Here is a 19,353-nt window from a genome sequence, read left to right as displayed (position 1 = left end):
TTAAAGAAAACTGACTCTTCCTCGTCCAGAAACCATGAACTTTCCATAGCTTCTCAGTCAGGGATGGGGGCTCATGAATGCCTTCCCACTCCATGATAGGATGCCAAGTGGCTTGATCTTGTGCAGGTCTTGCTTAGGCGACCACAGCTGCTGCAAGTTCATGAGTACAGTGATCCTGTCATGTCCAGGTCCTCCCTGACCTCTGTCTCTTACAATCTTTCTGCTCTCTCTCCCGTGATGGTCCCTGAGCCGTGTAGAGGAGTGTGATAAAGGTATCTATTTCATTTTTGGCTGAGTACTCCAGAGTCATTCTTCTCTGCCCTTTGACAAGTTATGAGTGTCTGCATTAACCACCATCCACTGTACAAAAACTTCCCTAATGAAGTCTGAGAGTTACATTAATCTACCGGGAGAGAGAGAGAGAGAGAGAGAGAGAGAGAGAGAGAGAGAGAGAGAGAGAGGAAATTTGAAGGCAGTCTGTTTAGCAAATAATAGTTGTCAGTACTCTCTAGGGGCCTGTGAACTCCCCAAATATGGGTTTGGGGACAGATTTGCAGTGCTTCATCGTGTGAAGTGGGCCTTAAATCCAATCAGAAAGTGGTTATCTACCCCTCTGACATTCATGTCACTATCGCACCCATGAACTTATCTTGCCACGTCGACCATCATTGCAGTTTACAGAGTTCACAGCTGGGTAAGACTGTGGATGATGTTTCTTCCACCAGCAGCCTGAGCCCTAGCTTCTTTCCTGTCTTAATCGTCTTCATACCCTCCCCCTTACTTTGATAAGAACATACATTTAGATTCTGCTGTGTTTATGTTCTGTTCTTGATAGTCCTCTTCATGCTGCCAGTCTCTCTTGGGAGTTCATGCCAGTCTTGAAAGACACTTAGTGAATCGGTTCATTTCTCGCTCCCACTACTGTCCCCATCTCAGATTCTTCCTTGACTTCTCTATTCAGGCTGTTCCAGGGTTTTCCTACAGCTCTTCTAGCCCTGCACTCCCCCCAAACATGTGCACATACATGAACATGTATCCACATGTGAGAATTATACTATGAAGTATGGTATACAGACAGCACAGACTACAATGTCAGGTCAATGCATCTCTGAAAGGAATATTGAAAATTCAGTCCACACTTCTCTGTGGTCAAAAATGACTGTGGTAGCTTAGATGCTCAGGTACATTATCATGTTTCTCCCTCTGTTTTGCTTCTTCAAAGCATCTTCTCTTTGAAGTTCTCAGTCTTTATACTTCTTTGATTTACGTACCACTTAAGAACTCTATGACTGAGCTCTTTGTTAAAATTTTCATTTTTCAGCCAGAGAGCCACAGAGAACAAGCTTATGTACTATTACTGTTTTATATGCACTAAGAGATGAATAACATCACAAATAGATACATAATGTACCAGTCACAGAGAAGAAGTCTCTACAGGCACAATATGGCAGTCATGTTGGTGATGTCTATGCGTCCCACTCACTCATCTGCTGGTCTCTGGGCCAGGTCCTGCCATTCTTGGGGTGGCATAAAATGGGCACATAGGGAGAAATGACAGTAACAATGTACGGTGTTCAATATCTTCTTACATATAGTGCAGCTTAGACTAAAAATCAATGGTGCTATTATTATTTTTGCTGTGGTACACTCATTCACATCTTATGGAACCCGATGACACCAGATCATTGTTTGGAAAACGCTGCCCTAGTGCACTTCCCTTCATTCATATAATTTCAGTTGTGACCTGTCAAGCCACAAATCAAACATTCTCCATGAAAATGTTCTTTTATAATGCTAACTTGAATAGAACTCACTTGGGCATCTCCATAGCTTTAGGAAATGTGTTCAATGTGTTGTGGAAAAGGTTGAAAGGGAAGAAGGAGGGGTGGTCTAAGTAATTTTCAGCAATGATACTGTAAATTCAATGTCTGACATAAAAATGACACAAGGGGAAGTTTAAAACATCATTCAGCACAAAACCCCCTGTTTAATTTAGATATACAGTTCAATTTTTTTTAGTTCTTTAAATTTTATTTGAGAAAATGACAATATTAAAATATTAATTCTTGAAATTGAAAAATGTTATAAAATGTAAAATAATTATTGATCATGTAAAATACAATATGATCTTTATAACTCAACATTATTACTTTAAAAATTTTTGTTTATTATTTTTATTTTATGCCTGCATGTATGTAAGTGCACCCGTGGTATTGTGCAATGCCTGCAGAGGCCAGAAGAGGTCATCAGATCCCCTGGAATTGGAGTTTCAGAGTGTTGATAGCTGCCATGTGGGTGCTGGAACCAAACTTGGGTCCGCTGGAAGAATGCCATCTTAACTGCTGAGCCATCTTTCCAGCCCCAACATTATTACTTTTTACAAAGAAATTTTGTCTTGAAACTGAAAAGTGAAGTCTTCATTAGACTTTAGGATACATTATGTAATAAAAACTAAACACTGTCAACTATACTTTGTAAACTACTGTTCTTAAAACAATAATTTTTATAGAGTCAGAACATACTATTACAGCTAAGAATGTCTTTGTTCTTTTTTATTTTGTTTTGCAATTTCTTAAGGGATTTCAACAAGCTTTATGCAATCCCTCAATTTGAAGTTCAAAGCCTTAATATTAGTGATCCATCACATTAAAACAAACTTTTAAGTAAGAACTTTGTAAGTAGGAAATGTACTTTGCTAAGAAACATACTTGGAGAGTGCAAAACCCATATACTACAATAGCCACTATGATTCTACATGTGCTCTTTTGTTACATTAAAAATTTTACATGTTCTGACTGGTGATATAGTTCAGTAGTAGAACTCTAAATTAGCATTTCTGAGACCTTGTCTTCCATCCTCAACATTACACATGAAAACCAACTCTTGATTTGTTTCCTAGTTTTTCCCCATTCTTTGTACCAAAACATCCAGTATGTTCAGTTACAAGGACCAAGGTGAAGAGTCTGCTGGAAAGTGATAAAGCCACAGTGTTGGTATCCCATTATAAGTTTTGGTCATCACCTGATTATCTACTCTGTCTGCCTACTTTGGAGCTTAAACACAGCCTAGAGAGTAAGCTCATAGAAGATCTATTTTTCTATCTATGGTCTTCCATTCTACTGGGGGAGTTGTGTTAAAGGAGATCCTGATATTTATCTTTCTGCCATTCATCCTGCGACCAGTATCATTTATTCCTTTTTTTGTTTGTTTGTTTATTCCCTCTTAATGAAGATAGGTAACTTGCTATTAATGTAGTCTTACAGAGTTTCCTTTCTGACAAACTTAGTTTCTCTTTTTTTCTTTTTTTCTTTCTGGCTCTGACAGTTTCAAAGAAAGCATGGAGAAATCATCCTACTCTGACTGGCTGATAAATAACAGCATCGCGGAGTTGGTTGCTTCAACAGGCCTTCCTGTAAATGTCAGTGATGCCTACCAGGACCCACGCTTTGATGCTGAGGTAAGAGGAGTCCTCTAGTTGAGGTCCTGTTGTCACAATGTTGATAATTTTCTGGTTGAAGTGGAAAAGGCATGTCATGCAGATCCACAGCAGATAATGCTTCTGCACCCTCCCTCTGTGATCTGGTTCTTAGCTTACTGTTGCCTGGAAGAAGCTTCCTGGCTCTGTCCTGACTTCTGGCGAGGTAACTAATGTTAGTCTGACACTCTTTTATAATTAGACTGCTTTATATTAAACCATGAAATATTCAACAATAAAAAAGTGGACATGACATAGTTGTTTGTTGACAGATGCTGGAATAACTATCGTGTATCTTAAAATTGCTCCAATAATCAGAACCTTGGTTGATGTTATTGTTTAATGTTAACTATATAGGTATATTGTATTGATATACATAGAAAACAGTTTTTAAGTTTATATTCTAAGGTAGTATAGAATATCATGCAGAGAAATTCACATGAACTTATAAATGTCTCTGTGTATGTAGATACAGATAAATATATATGCATGCACATAGATATTAAAAGTTTCCCATTGTAGGTTACCAGGCTGAGTGGAGAGTGACCAGAATTTTTGATGAAAAGTGAGGAAGTAGGTGTTATAGGCAAAGCTGAGTGAGCATGAGGTATTGGGATAACTAGAGAGGAAGGGCCACAGTAGATGACACTGAAGAGGGTAGTAAAGGCCACATCACCAAAAGCCTATTTTAACCAGCTTGGGTGTTTACCTGTACAATGAGAACCAGTAGTTGAGCTTTAAGTATACAAGGTTCTCTAGATGAGAGAGTTCTATTTTTTAATTTAAATTTTATTTAAATTTCTTGAATAAAGTCTTGTTATATAACAAGGCTCTGCCTCCACCTCCTGAGTGCTGGGATTACAGATGTGAACCACTATATCATTTTAGAAATGATCACACTGGCTATTGAATAGATGATTGATTAGTAGTAACAAGGGGTCATTTAATTCCTGAAACATCAAGGAGTAGAGGTCATCATACCCATTTCATAAAAACTGAGAGCTGTTCCAGGCCTCAGAAGATGGGTGAGGATGCAGTTCTGCTACCTCTCAGATTCCACAGCACCCCCTGTCTGTTTGTTATGGGGATTGAGATGTCATGGAGGCTGGAACCTAAATCTACTTCACAACTGCTATCAGATCATCTTTGTACATCTCTGCAGGGAAATGATAAATTTTCAGAACTCACCCCTCCCTGGCTCCTGGAGCATTCCTCTCCCAGGCTTCATTCCCTATGCATTTCTCTTCCTCCTTGACCATGAGGATTAGATGTACCCACTTTGGAAAGTCTTTGATGAACTCCCAATCCAGGTTGAGTAGCATTAGCTGTCTAATGTTGACCACGCTCCAGCTCTCTGCCATCCTGAGAGACCAAATCTGAACTCTGAAAATCTTACAGTCTCAGATGTCAACTCTCTTGTAAAGAAGAACACTCCAGCTGTGGGTGGTGGCACATGCCTTTAATCCCAGCACTTGGGAAGCAGAGGCACTCGAATCTCTGTGAGCTCCAGGTCAGCTTGGTCCTACATAGTGAGTTCCAGGCCAGCTGGGGCTACGGGGAGACCCTGTCTCAAAAAACGAGGGGGAGGGGGAGGGGAAGGGTAAGGAGAAGGAGAAGGAAGACCCCACTAACTACTGCGTGGCCAGAGTAAAGATGGCAGCATATGGATACACTGTAGGACTATGACTGGGGTCAGCTGATCACATAATGGTTCTGCTTCTTGCTATGTTTCTTTCTTCCTTGCATATAATGGGATCAAGAAATGCTCTCGGGATTCTATGATTAACATTAATAATAACTGAACAACACAAGATGTTACTGTGCAGAAAAATCATTAGAAAAATTGGTTACTACAAAGTCAGTTTGTTTAATCGGATGTCAGGGAGTAGTTAAGTGTTTCCTGACCCAAATCATAAGACTAAATTGGTCGCGAATTGCTATCATTCTGTTCTTCGCTTTGGACCATAAAGAAGGTCAAATTCCGAAGAAGAAAAAAATTCCACAAATTAAATTGTTGCCCTTTTTCCATAGGTTCATAAACTATATAAAGGTGCAAGAGAAAGTGTGGACACCTATGTGCCTACAACCCAAGTTTAAACAAAGGTCATTACTTTTAAATCTTTGTATTGATCTTTGCAAATCCCATCTCCTTAATCACCCCTGAGAGATAACCAATATCCAGAATTTGGATTTAGCATTCCTTTGCTGTCCTATATAGGTTCATTGCATGCTGCGGGTGTCTTGGGACCCTCTGGGTGGGGGTAGAGTTGGCACGGAGCCACAACACAGACTCCAGGAGTCAGGTGAGAAGCAGGCAGTGGGAGCAGCTGCAGACTCATTTATTGCCGATATGGGGCTCCCTTATATCCCCCCTCCCGGTGACCCATTTGTCCATTGATAGGTCGTGTCTGTTCCTCATTAGCTCTCTGTATCAGGCCATTTTCGCATCAGCTGTCTCTATGTCTTTTGGCAGAACACAGGTTTGCCTCAGCCGGATGTTTTTAGCGTGTTGCGGTGCGCATGTGCTGGTTGTTCAGGCCGCACTTCCTCCTACAATTGCATGTGCCTGAATCTCTGCCAATTATACTCTTAAATTTTATATCTCTCTGAACTTTAAATTGACTAATACTCTGTGTATTCATCTGTGGCCTTTTGCACTCAATATTATGTGACTGATGTGATCTACTAATTTATTTTCAGTGCTGCCAAGTATTCCCTTGTATGAAAAAGCAAGCCTCATTTTCTTACCCATTAGGTTGTTGATACACATTTGAATTCAATGTCTTACTGACATATCAGTAAGAATATATTTGTATGCATGACTGCCAAGAGTATTCTTGATGTACCATTAAGTGCTCAAATTCAAGAATTAAAAAATATATATTTTATTTATTATTTTATTTTATATGTATGAATGCATTTCCTTGCGTTCATGTAAGTGCACCCATGTGATGCAATGCCCACAGGGGTCAGAAGAGGATGTCAGATCCCCTGGGACTGGAGTCACGGAAGGTTGTTAGCCACCATGTGGATGCTAGGAATCAAATCTAGATCCTCTGTAAGAGCAGCCAGTCCTCTTAATCACTAAGCCATCTCTCCAGCCCAAATTCAAGAATTTTTGGGTCTGTTCCTAGTGGAATGATAAGCTGGCTCACTTCTACAAGCATCTTTACATTTGTCAGGGAGTGAAAATTTCTTACTCAATAATCGTTCTTATTCTTATGAAAAACAATACATTTTGCAAACACAACTAATGTCTCAAGAACAGCTCCTGCTAGTACAACACACTGGGTTTGAATATGCCACATTCTTTGTCTACAGGCGTACTCTTGATTAGTGATACAGCTCTATTACATTTTCCTCCACACTTCCAATCATTCCAGTGAAGCAGCCCGCCCTGCTGCTCTGTGAAAAGGATAGTGCTCTCTCTCAAGCCAAGGTAACTGTTACTCCTCTGGGGTTGGGCATAAAATTTTCATGCCGCGATCCAGCACTTAGAAGCAGCGATGCCTGAAGGCAGTAAACTGTGACTGCTTCATGAAATCACTTGCTTCCTTAGGATGTGATAAAACATGAACCTAGGCCAGTAGTGTTCCTGACTGTCCTCCTAAATCCCTTCAGTCTTCTACAGAGCTGAGATTGGATTTTAAGTAGAAATCTGAAGACACAGCATGTTGGATCATGGGGTTCACATGTTCTCTCTGCATGATTCTGAAATGCAAAGTGACCTATGTTCCTCTTCTCATGCTGAGAAGAAAATAACTGGAAAGGAATTGGTATAAGTGGAGGGGGAGAGAGAAAGAGAGAGAGAGAGAGAGAGAGAGAGAGAGAGAGAGAGAGAGAGAAACTGGGGACACTGTGGTCTGTTTAGTATGTTGGGGTGGGGTACTGTTCATCACACCAAGACAAGCAAACTTATTTATCTGGCTATTCTTCCTCCCTCCTCAAGTATATTTTGCAGCAGTGACAGATGTCAATTCTTTCATTAAATCATGAATGAAACAGACTCCAGATTGAGTACAGAGCTCTCCCAAGAGGCTGAGAGACTTAGATCTTCTCTGTACAAAGCCTGACATGATGGTGGAGGTTAAGATAAAGACAACTACTTCAAATAATGCTTATTTTAATGTATTAAATATATCCTTCAAACTAAAAACAAAACAAAATGAAACTGCTTTATCTGTTCACCCCTACCACTGGAAGTAATCCTAGACTCATGCTGGAGTCATAAAGCAATCTTGCAACTGTCTTGTCTTCTTGTGAAGGTTTGAGGTCCTTTCTTCTTGAGTCCAGTACATGGATCCGTATTTATCCAAATAATTGTAAATGAATGCAGGTGATTCCTCACTTATATGATGATTCAATTCATGACTTCTCGACTTACAGTGATACAAAAGCACATCCATGCAACCATTATGATTTTCACTTTGAGCACAGTATTCAATAAATTGCATGAGTTTCTCTGCCTTTGAATATTAAACAGATCTTATGTTAGACTTTGATCAACGACAGGTTTATGGTAGGCAGATGTAAGTGTTCTGAATATGTTTATGGTGATCTAAGCTAAACTATGATGTTTGATAGATCCCTACTTAGCTTTCTATCATCGTAATAAAACACTCTCACCAAAAAAAAAAAAAAAAAAAAAATGGGGAAGAAAGGGTTTATTGAATCTTTGAGGGAAATCAGGCAGGAACTCAGGACGGAACCTGGAGGCAAAAGCTGAAGCACAGACCATGGAGGGGTGCTGTTTACTGATTTGTTCCCTGGCCTATACTGAATCTGTTTTCTTATATAACCCAGGACCACCTGTCTATGGGTGGTACCACCCACAGTAGGCTAGGTCATCCTACATCACTTAGCAACTAAAAAATTGCCTCACAGACATGCCCATAAGCCAATCCATTAAGGAAATCCCCCAATTGAGGTTCCCTCTTCCTACATGTGTCAAGTTGAGAACTGAAGCCAACCATGACAATAGGCTATATGCATATTTTTGATCTATGATAATTTCGATTTATGGTGAGGCTATTAGGATCCAACCCTTGTTGTAAGTCAAAAAAATTGTAGGCCATTTTTAAAATCTATGATTAATGACTGATGGCTATCTCCACTGGGAAAAGAGCTTGCTTTTTGCTCTCTGCCCTGACTTACCAGGATAATTTGAGGTAAGTTAACAGGAATTTGAGAGATGCCATACAAGAAATCTTTCAACGCATTCCTTATATTTCCTACAGATTTTCTCAACCTAAGTCTACAGAATGGATTTAACTTTACTAGAAACACAACTATCCTGAGCACTGCTATCTATCCTAAATTTCTCAATGTCTCAGTGACTAATTTTGGCAACTTGAATTCTCTTTACTGAGACAGAAAGGGGACTGGGACTTCATCCTATAGATGCATCAAATTTCAATGAATAGAATTAGTATAGATTTCTTTCATCTACAGAAAAGGAAATGGAAATTTGGAATGCTGAAGGGGTAAGGCCCTACACCTTGTGGAGAGGTCTTCGGGGCAGAAGAGTTGCTGTTCCCTTTTCACAAGTTTGTAAACTTATGTCCAAAAGACCTGCACTTTGTTCTGACCACTCTATACCCTAGCTAAATAGTCTTGGGCATATGACTGTTCCTTATTTTGTCACATGTATAGTCCTGTATAGCTACTTTGTAACTCAGCCAGAAATGAGTTACTTTGTAACTCTTCCTCTCTAGAGGCCAGCAGTGTATAGACCTGGGTCTTCATAAGAGTGGACAGGTATCCAGAGACCAGATATCTTGGATATAATCAAATTTCAGGGGCTTGCTGCGCTACGTAGACCCAAGAAACTCACAAATCCTCACAACATGTAATGAGAAGCCAGTTACACTGCTATATTACAAATAAAGTGTCTTTATTCAAGCCCTCATATCAAACTCCAAAATCTCTATTATAATATAATGGAAATTTTTGCTCATGCTTAGCTGAATAGGTGTTCCTGATCACTGTCAGCAGGCACTGGGTGGGGGGGTGCTAGGGAGGTGTTCCCTCTTCATGAATGAAATTATTCAGTAGAAGCTTAGGAATGACTTGCCTAGTGGAACATCTTGAGAGTTCTTCAAATCACTAACTGCTGGTACCATTTCGAGTGCATCTACTTAGGTGCACTTGGTAATTCCTTCTCCAGTGTAGACTAGCATGGGAAACTTGCCAATTTGAGAATTCATACCAGTGGTTATTTTCTTTTAATAAGAGATCATTTACTCTATCAAGTTTTGGCTTGATTGTGTAGTTACAGCCTAAAAGCAAAGTAGTTTTCAAATTTTCATGTCATTCTTATCTTGTGATAAGGTCTGGGAAATTCTCAGAAACTCTGTCCAAATATATGCAACAGGAGAATAAACCTTATTTTGAAATCTCAGTTTTGTAACTGTTGATCTTCCTTTTGACAGAAGCTACAAAGAATAACTTTAAGGTGATGTAAACCTTATCCCAGGTGCTGTCAGGTACCTGCTGAGAGGGCTGTGGAGCAAGCAATCTCAGTTGTCCCCCTGCTGGGTATACTCTTTGTAATCCTCTTAAATAGTTAATGGAGTTTCCTTCTTGTGGAGAACTCACAGGTGAGCCATAGTGATTACTTGCCTTCTGTCTGACTCTCACCAGTGCTGCCTGCTGATCTTGAAAGCATGCATGATTTTTAAGGCCAAACTTGTTGAGAGGCCATGACAGAATGTTACATAAAATAGTCACACAACCAGAATTAAGTCCATGAACTTTAAATTCTCTACCTTATGAAAGATCACTATATGTCTGTTCTGTTTCAAGGCTTGATGGCCCTTGAAAACATTGTAAAACAGAAAAGAATTACAAATATAACTGATTTTATTTATAGTGGTATAAGGAACACTCACGTTTAAGGGGTTTCATTGCAGGGTTTGTAGTTTTATCAACCATTCTCTTTGGGAAAGGGGTATCCATGTTTGTTCCTAAAGGTGTTAACAGCAATACTATGCACATTAATTTTCTACTGCTGTGTAACAAATCACTACTCTTTAACAGCTAAGGCAATGCCTACTCATCAACTTGCTGTTTCTGTACATCAGGAATCTGGGCATAACATGGCCTGGTCTCTGTTCAGGTCTTCCACAGCTGAAGTCAAGGTTCTGAACAGATAGCATAATCATTTAGATGCTGGGCAGATTGTTGGCAAAACTGAGTGGCTTGTAGAGTAGTGGTTTGTATGTACTTACTGGTTGTTGCTCAAGGATCTCCATGGGATCCTGGAGATTGTCCTTGGGTCTGGCCTTCTCACAGCATGGCAGCAGCTTATTCTTCAAAGCCAACCAGAGAAGCTCACTGAGTCAGCGGAGATAAAAACGAATATCATGTCAAGAATGACTTCACAGAATCTCAGGAGTAATGATCCCATCACCTTTGTCTTGTATTCCTGGCTTTGTCCTCATTCAAGGGGGGGGGATTATATAAGATATACACAAAGCTGAGGGAGAGGGTGGTGTCAGGTAGGCATTTTAAAGGTCATTCAAAATGAGTCCATACAAAATTGACCTGTTCCATGAAGCAATTAATATGTTCCGATAAGAAAAAAATATTCATAATAAAAAATACAAAGCACAAGAGTACATACAGAATAATAAACACAAATATGTGTAGAATATGTATATTATTTTCTAATAGATTCCACAGACTTAACATGCACAAAACAGCTTGTTCCCTCAAGCCTGTGTCTCTCTGTTTCTCTATCTCTAGTAAGGCAATTCAATTCTTTCTGATGCTCATGTGAGGACTTTTATAGGCCTGATACCACCTTTGTTTATATTACACAACTTATTTATAAAGAAGTCAAGCTGGACCTGTCTGTCAAATTTACCCAGAATATGACTGCTTCTCACCACTTAAGTGTTACCAGTTCATAATGGTAGTTTAAGACACCATCATGTCCAGGCTGGTTTATGGCCGTGGCCTCCTGATTTGCCTTTCTGCCTCCATCTTTCCCCCTCTGTACCACGTTCTCAACACAATAGCCAGCAATTTTTGTATTTTAAGTCATGTCACAACTCTTCAGAGTCTTCTTGTTGGAACAAGCCAAACATAAATATTTCAGAGGTCTGCAATGTCTTTCAAGATTTGGTGGCCCACTGCCTGCCCTCAGCCCACACTAACACAGTTGTAGCTACACTGGTTGGCTCGTTGCCAGAACATGACCCTCATCTACCTCAGGACCTTTGCACGGTTGTTTCTGCAGATGACAGTGTCTCTAATATTCCTCGCCCTTCTTATCTTGCTATATTTTTCCCGGATAATTCTAACACCTTCTGACATATAAATTACTTTTGTGGTTTTTTTCATTATGTTAACTTTCCTGGGGAGATGTGAAACAGCACCTTAGATAGAACACTAGGGACAGACCAAAGACACAATTCCAATCAAGTCTAACTGGGTGAACCAATGAGTTTAACAGGCTATTTACATGAATAGGGACAACTTACAGACAGCTACACCAGCAAAGAGGAAATTCTCCCTCACTCCAGCTTATATAGCCTTAAGGAGGGGAAGCTCTTGCGTATCTTCTGGGTTGCCTCATGAACCACATTATAAGCCACTCGTGAGCCCTTTCTGTGCCCTTCCTGTACCCTGACAAAGGATTATTAGTGAGTCCAATCTCAGTGCAGGCAATCACAGATGCTCTGATTTCAAGATGGCAGTAGCTGTGTCATGCCCAGACATGGTCTTCTATCACTTCTATGAAGGCAAGAAATTTTTTCAGTTTTGATCACTGATGGATTGATAACTGGAACAATGTGCATTGTTGGTGATTATTGTTCAGTATTGTGGAATATATTATCAATGTGTCATTTATGATTCTGCTATAGATTGTTGACTATATTTCATGTTGATACATGAACACATTATATATTTCTAAGAGAAGGTGAGGAAGGTCTTATTCTAAGCTGCTAATAGCTGTCATCTCTAAAGATATGATTAGAACTTTTAGTTTTGTTATTGCTTTAAATTTTTCACATGTTCATATTATTTTTATAATCATGCAAAATTATTAATATTTTTAGTTTTTAGAATTTTTGTCTTAAGTAAAATTACATTTTTACCTAAGTATTGAGAGCCTTCTGCAAATTTTAAAAAAATTATTTAAGACCAAAATTTTCAAAATGTAAGATAGGAGTAAATCAACTTATTGAGATGGATTATTTTTCCTTGCTTTTCTGAAGGATGGAATGTTTGGGAAGTTTTATTCTAGGACCTTTTTTTATTACTGTTCTAACAGCATATACTTAAGCCACATTTGCAAACTATCTGCCATTGTATCAGGTGACTTCTTGGGATGCACACTGTATTTAGAAATACCATCAGCAGAAAACAAGCATTTTCACTGTACTTTGAGTTGAGATTGTGTTTCTGAATTAACTCCTGTAATTGCTGCCCTCTAGGACATCATCTGGGATGCCTTTTCCCTTCATTTAATATTAGGTTCAAAAAAGCATTAAAATAAACACTACTACAAAGCAAACCATTATTTAATATAATATCTAATATTATATCTTATTGCTTGTTTTAGTATTTGCTTCCACTTGAAAAATGGAAAGAATTTTTGGAGCTATCCCTTCTGAACATTATGCCTACAGTAAGAATGAACAGTTGAACCCCGTATTTCTTTTAGTAATGGGAATGGCAAAAAAAATTTAAAAAAAAATCCTTAGTAAGTAGGATGGGCTTTGTGCAGGGGTTGGCTTGGTGGTCTGTGTATTTGTTATAAATCCAGGAGGGCTAGGAAACCCATCATCACTTACATGTCCTCTTTCATGGTGGACAACCACTGAATTACACAGTTAATGCTAAGGCTTATGACTCTTGTCTGATCCTAAGTCTTCCTTCCATCCCATGCAATTCTTCCATGTGAAGTTCTGATTTTTTAAGCCTATTATAGATAACTCAAATGTACTTGCCCTTGTAATGGAGCACTTAAAGATAATGGGGCCCCAGGCTCTGAGATCCTCTGACTTAGAGCCCATTTCATCTGTCAGATCTTCACAATGGAGCACTCTTGTGATCTGGGATGCTGAGTGCTAGCCTGGCAGGATAATGCATTCTCTGTTCTCTGGAACGCCTTCTGTTCTATGGGCTATGCTTCTGTTGAAAAGGAAAATGTACAAAATTGAAACCATTAAGGATAAAACTTTGTGAACCTGCTGACATTTGTCTGCTCCTGGCCGTCTTCTGTCAGTCACTGATACCACAAGCTACTTTAAGATCTTTTCCTCAAAGTGGGGTTTAGCAGGGAAGATTGGACAGTGAACACAAGAATTCCAGATAACAAGGAGGATTGGGGAAGTTTAGGAGGATGAGGATTGCTAGACTGATAGAGTGGGGTAGCTGTGGAGAGTGAAGACACTTATCAGTCCCCACAGTTCAAAGAATCAGACTGTACCTAGAATTTTTGTAGTTGGCTGTTTTTGTTTTGACTGATTGGTTGGTTGGTCAATTTTTTTTTAAGTTGGAAATTTAAGGAATAACTTGTGGGTAGTGCTCTAGAAACCATTAGGATTAATCCTATGTCCAGGGTGGACAAAGATAGACTCTATTCTTATTTTATTTTATTTTATTTGTTTATTTATTTATTGAGCTTTTTAAATTTCATACATTTTCTACTCAAATTCAGACCCCCTCCCCCATCCATGCCTCCCCCATCCTCTATTCTTATTTCAAGGATAACAGGAGACTGAGCATTGGCTCCCTTGTCTGGTCCTGGCGCTATAGCTATAACTTCTCACCAGTAGATGAATCTTTGGGGATAATATTGCTTTGGATTATCATTAAGGTTTTATTTATAGTTCTAGAGAAAAGAAACATTGTTTATTAAAGAATAATATTACATTGTCACCAATTCACTTTGTGTTTCCTGCCTGCCTTTGAGGGACCAGAAAACATTGCAAATCTGTTTTCAAAGCTCCAAGAGCTAAACCACCAGCCATCTTTAATTGGGTCAGTTAGCTGGAAAAGCCCCATGAGGACAGAGTCTTGGCAAGACCTTAAGGAAGATGTATTTTTAATTGGCTTAGACTAGGCACCCTTGGATAATGTATTTATTTAAACTGTACCTGCTGTAAAGACTGCTTCATCTCACATAGCCTAATTTGGGAAACACTAATGCTATGGATTTTATACTAATAAGACTGGAACAATGAGGCAGGTGTGTTTTGACAGGTATTTCTTTCAATGTTAACAATATTTACATTTTAAAAAAATGCTTTACAAACTTAAAACCCTTTCACATATATTCTCCTAAAACAAATTGTAAAATTAAAAAATGCACAAAGAAGAAAAGGTGAGAATCAGCTATAATGTTAAAATCTGGATATAGCCAATGTTACCACTTAGTATTCAGGAGACAAGGATGACAGCATCAAGGCCTTGGGAGTTTGGGGTGACGTGGAATCATTCAGTCAATATACTTTTTAAATTTTCATTGGCTGATATGATCTGGAGATTTGGGATCATCTAATTGTATTAGTTTTCCATTGTTGTGACAAAATATTCAAGATAATCAGCTAAAATGAAGACGAATTTTGTTTTGGTTCATACTTTGGAGATTTCAATCCATGATGACTTGGCCCTATTGTTTGGGCCTGTTGTGGTGACAGCATGTGATGGGGGATGCTGTTCCCTTCATGATCGCCATCAGAGCACAAGGCCCGGAGTTGCAATAACTTTTTGAAAGCCATGCCTCCAACAGCCTAACTTCTTTCCATTAGACTCCACCTCCTCAATGCCCAACACCTGCCAATAAGTGGAAAGCCAAACAGCACATGGGCCTTTAGGGGACATTTCAGATCCAAACTGTAGCAATAACTTTTAGGAATTATTCTTTCCTTGCGCCTTCTTACTCTTTCTCCTGACTTGGGATTCATTGTTTGGAGGTCCTGTGCATCTCTATTGAGCTTCCCTTCCCTTCTTTCTCATTCAGCTCCCACAGAAAATGAAATGGGCTCCCAGGCTTTACCAGTTCATTTGGTCACATCAACTAAACTGCACTAGTACAACTTTCCAGAAACAATACTCTCCTATAAACAACAGTTAGAGAAATGTCTTAATGATCTTAAAGCAGAAAGTTCACTCTCATCACACTCTGGTATCCTCCCTTACTAGGCTCTCTGTGCACCTTGTTGAGCTCATCAAGTATGCTGACCACTTCCCTATACCTGTTCCTTGGTCTCTTAGCCAGGTAGAGCTGGCCTCACCTTCTTCTGTCAATTGCAGTGTGAGAAATTTAAAGCACTCAACTTTCTCAGTTTTCTGTGGCTACTCCTGTGCTTACCAGATTTAAGACTGGTTCGGCTCTGCTTTCTCAGTGTGACTTCCTCTGCTCCAGGAGCAACCACTTGGCTTTTATTCCAGATCCTTTCCCTTCTTCTCTTGACCACCTCTGCTTTTAATTATCCCATTGTGTTGTCAGATTAAATAACCTACCTTCAACCCTTATCCTTCTTGAGCACTCTACAGTATTTGATTCTATTTTGAACATAACTTTTTTCCTTGTATGCAAGTTATTTATGTTCATTATCTAAATTTAGGAACTAGAATCAATAATTTATTTATTTATTATTATTGTTTATTTTATGTGTATGCTTATATTGTCTGCATGTAGGTAAGTGCACCCATGTCATGCAAAGTCCGAGGAGAACAGAAGAGGCTGTCAGATCCCCTGGAACTGGAGTTACTGACAGTTGTTAGTTGCCATGTGGGTGCTGGTATTCAAACCCGGGTTTTCTGCAAGAACAATCAGTGTTCTTAACCACGGAGCCATCTCTCCAGCCCTGGAAGCAATAATTTTTAAACTCCCAGAGGCAAGTAATTCAAAGGGAATTGTGGTTATAACTTTTCAAGATTTTTTCAGCATATATAAGTATTTACAGGGACTAGAAAGGTGGCTCAGTGGTTAAGAGCACTTACTGTTCTTCCAAAGGACCAGGGTTCAGTTCTCAGCACCTGCATGTTGGCTAATACCTGTTCTTAACTTCAGTTTCAGGGACTCTGATACTCTCTTCTGGCCTCTGTGGGCTCCAGGCACACATGTGGTATACTTACAATGCAGGCAAAATACTCATATACATAAAATATAATAAATAAATAAAATCATAAGTGTTTACATATCCAAAGATATCTATACTATTATCATTTAATATATGAAACATTTTCTATGTCAGGAAGCATTCTTCTATAGTACGATTTTTAATTAGCTGCATAATATTACATTGTATGTGCTATGATTTAATCAACTTCTGAATATATCATTATGATAAATAATACCATGGTTCATACCTTTATATGTTTTGTGCATAGGTTTGATAATTACAATAAGACAAATTCCTATACATAGAATCACAAAGTCAAAGGTTATTTATACTTTGGTGCTCTGGATACACATTAATAAATCTATTTCAAACAGTGATCTGTTCATACCTTAGAAATACAGTAAAGACTTAGACTAAGGTCACAGTTTTTGGAGTGCTTCCCTATTCTGCCCCCGTGAACCCTAGGTTGTGTGTCTCCTAAGGTTCACTTCATCAATTTTTTGTCATTATTATTTGGTTGACAAGGTCTACCTTGATGACTCTGTCTGCACAAAGCCCTTCTGCTCTCCTGTTGTCTTCTCAGTGGCAATGTCACCTTGAACCCCTACTGCTTCCCTCAAACTTCCCTTATTCAAGACAGACACCTCTATAATCTCATTCTTATGGATGGAATAGTTCATACATCTCAAATAAAAATCCTTTGTGTGGATACACTGCTTTCCAAATGGTGAGTAAACAAATTCTTTTCTCTGGCAAGCAGTGTAAGAAAGGTTTTTTTCTCATCACCAGACCCTAGAATAATCCCTTTACTCTCTGTGACATGAGGCTTCCCTAGCTGCCTGGGACTTATGGGAGAGGTTAAATAGGGGCTGCAGTTGTCCAAGAACTAGGGCATACAAGCATGCCTATTGCCCAGTGCTGGCTCTGACCTCCGCTCAGTGGTATAGGCTCAACCATTCTAGAGCTGCTGGGACTAGCTATGCCGTAGGCTATAGCCCTTAAGACTAAACCTGGCTGCCTCCTTTCTGTTTATTGGTGTTGCCTTAATTCAAATGTTATCCTTGGGGAGAGGAGGAAAGCCACTTTGTTCTTTGGAATGATAACTTTGATGGATGTGTTTGTTATTGTCTGGCCTCCTGTGAACCAGTCTCTCCCATTCAAGGCAGTTAATCTTTCTAAGCCTCATCTGATAGGGAGGATGATAATAGTACCTACCTCATAGAGTTATTTAAAAATTATACAAAAAATTCACATGAAAGCCCTGAACAAGATGCCTTATACATAATGTACATCCCCAAGGATATTAGTTTATCCTTATTGCCATCTTTGAGGAGCTGTCTTAATGGGTCTAAGGCTATTCGTGATTTCTCTATAGCCTGTTTGGGTTTTTTTTTATTATGTTCTGAACACTGTCTACTTGGACACTTATTTATCTTTATTTCTGTCTTTAGTAGACTGAGCTCCTCAAGAGTAATGGTTGAATTCACTTTTATATCCTCAATACTCTGCAATGCACATAGGAGGTATTAATAAATATCTATTAGAAAAGGAAACTGGATGAACAATTTATGCCTCTATTTTTGTTTTAGTTTAAAGCTTGTGTTGAATTTGGAATTTTAAAATTTGCTTTCTTTTTGTGTGTGTTGGTTTGCTTGAGACAGGGTCTCCCTCTTGCCTCAGGAGCTCACAATGTACACTAGCCTGGCCTCCATCTCACAGAGATCCACCTAAGTCTACCTCCTGAGTGCTGGGATTAAAAGCATGCACCACCATGTCTGCCACATCTGGAATTATTAAAAAAATAATCTATGTGCTACATTAAACTAAAAAAGAAAATCACATGATTTAAAAATCATATAATTAAGCTCTCTCCGACCCGCAGGCCTCTCTCTGGGGTAAGTCCATCACACCCTCCACACCTTGATTCCCCCAGCCTTATTCACCCTCCCATCTCCCTTGCTGGTCTCTCCTCCTAGTTTCGGTCCTGTCCCATTCCTTGTCTTGGGTCCCCAGACACCTGGGGAACACTACTGCTTCCTGATCCCTTTCATACAGACCAACTCAGTGCCTTATCTAGTCCCCAGGAGCACTGCTTCTGGGCCTGGCCCTGCCCTCACCTCCTTCTGCCTCCCTGGGCCTGCAGGACCCACAGCCCTCTCTCCGCCCCACAGGCCTCTCTCCAGGGTAAATTCATCTCCCCTCACGGTCCCCAGACACCTGGGGAACACTACTGCTTCCTGATCCCTTTCATACAGACCAACTCAGTGCCTTATCTAGTCCCCAGGAGCACTGCTTCTGGGCCTGGCCCTGCCCTCACCTCCTTCTGCCTCCCTGGGCCTGCAGGACCCACAGCCCTCTCTCCGCCCCACAGGCCTCTCTCCAGGGTAAATTCATCTCCCCTCACTCCTTGACTCCCCCAGCCTCATTCACCCTCCCATCTCCCCTGCAGGTCTCTCATCCTAGCCTGGGTCCTGTCCCATTCCTTGTCTTGGTCCTCTTCATCCAGAACAACTCAGTGCCTTCTGTGGTCCCCAGAAGCACTGCTTCTGGGCCTGGCCCCACCCACACCTCCGTCTGATTCCCTGGGCCTGCGCCACCCACCATGCTCTTTCCAGGTCACTGGTGCTGACCTTTCCTCTTCCTGATCCTTTGCATCCAGACCAACCCAGCTCCTCAGTGCAGTCCTGAGGAGTACTTGGGGCTGCTTCCTGCCCCCATCTGCCTTTGCATCTCTGGATGGCATGGCCACCAGCTGCCCTAGAACAGCATCTTTCCTGGGCCAGGCTCCCAGGC

The 19,353-nt window shown here is 40.0% G+C and overlaps 1 protein-coding gene across 1 annotated transcript in view; it reads left to right on the top strand.

Moving 5' to 3' along the window:
* The window catches only part of Pde11a (phosphodiesterase 11A), a 456,708-nt gene that overhangs the window by 237,283 nt on the left and 200,072 nt on the right, over positions 1-19,353 (top strand). Inside the window, exon 6 of the mRNA XM_008855328.2 lies at positions 3,325-3,457. Within this exon, the coding sequence (XP_008853550.1) occupies positions 3,325-3,457 (133 nt within the window). The remainder of the gene's footprint in view (positions 1-3,324; positions 3,458-19,353) is intronic.

The sequence above is a fragment of the Nannospalax galili genome, unplaced genomic scaffold (assembly GCF_000622305.1).
Source record: "Nannospalax galili isolate Female #2095 unplaced genomic scaffold, S.galili_v1.0 scaffold346, whole genome shotgun sequence".
Classification (NCBI taxonomy): Eukaryota; Metazoa; Chordata; class Mammalia; order Rodentia; family Spalacidae; genus Nannospalax; species Nannospalax galili.
Note: the sequence above shows the minus strand (reverse complement) of the source record. Positions and strands in the feature narration are given on the sequence as shown.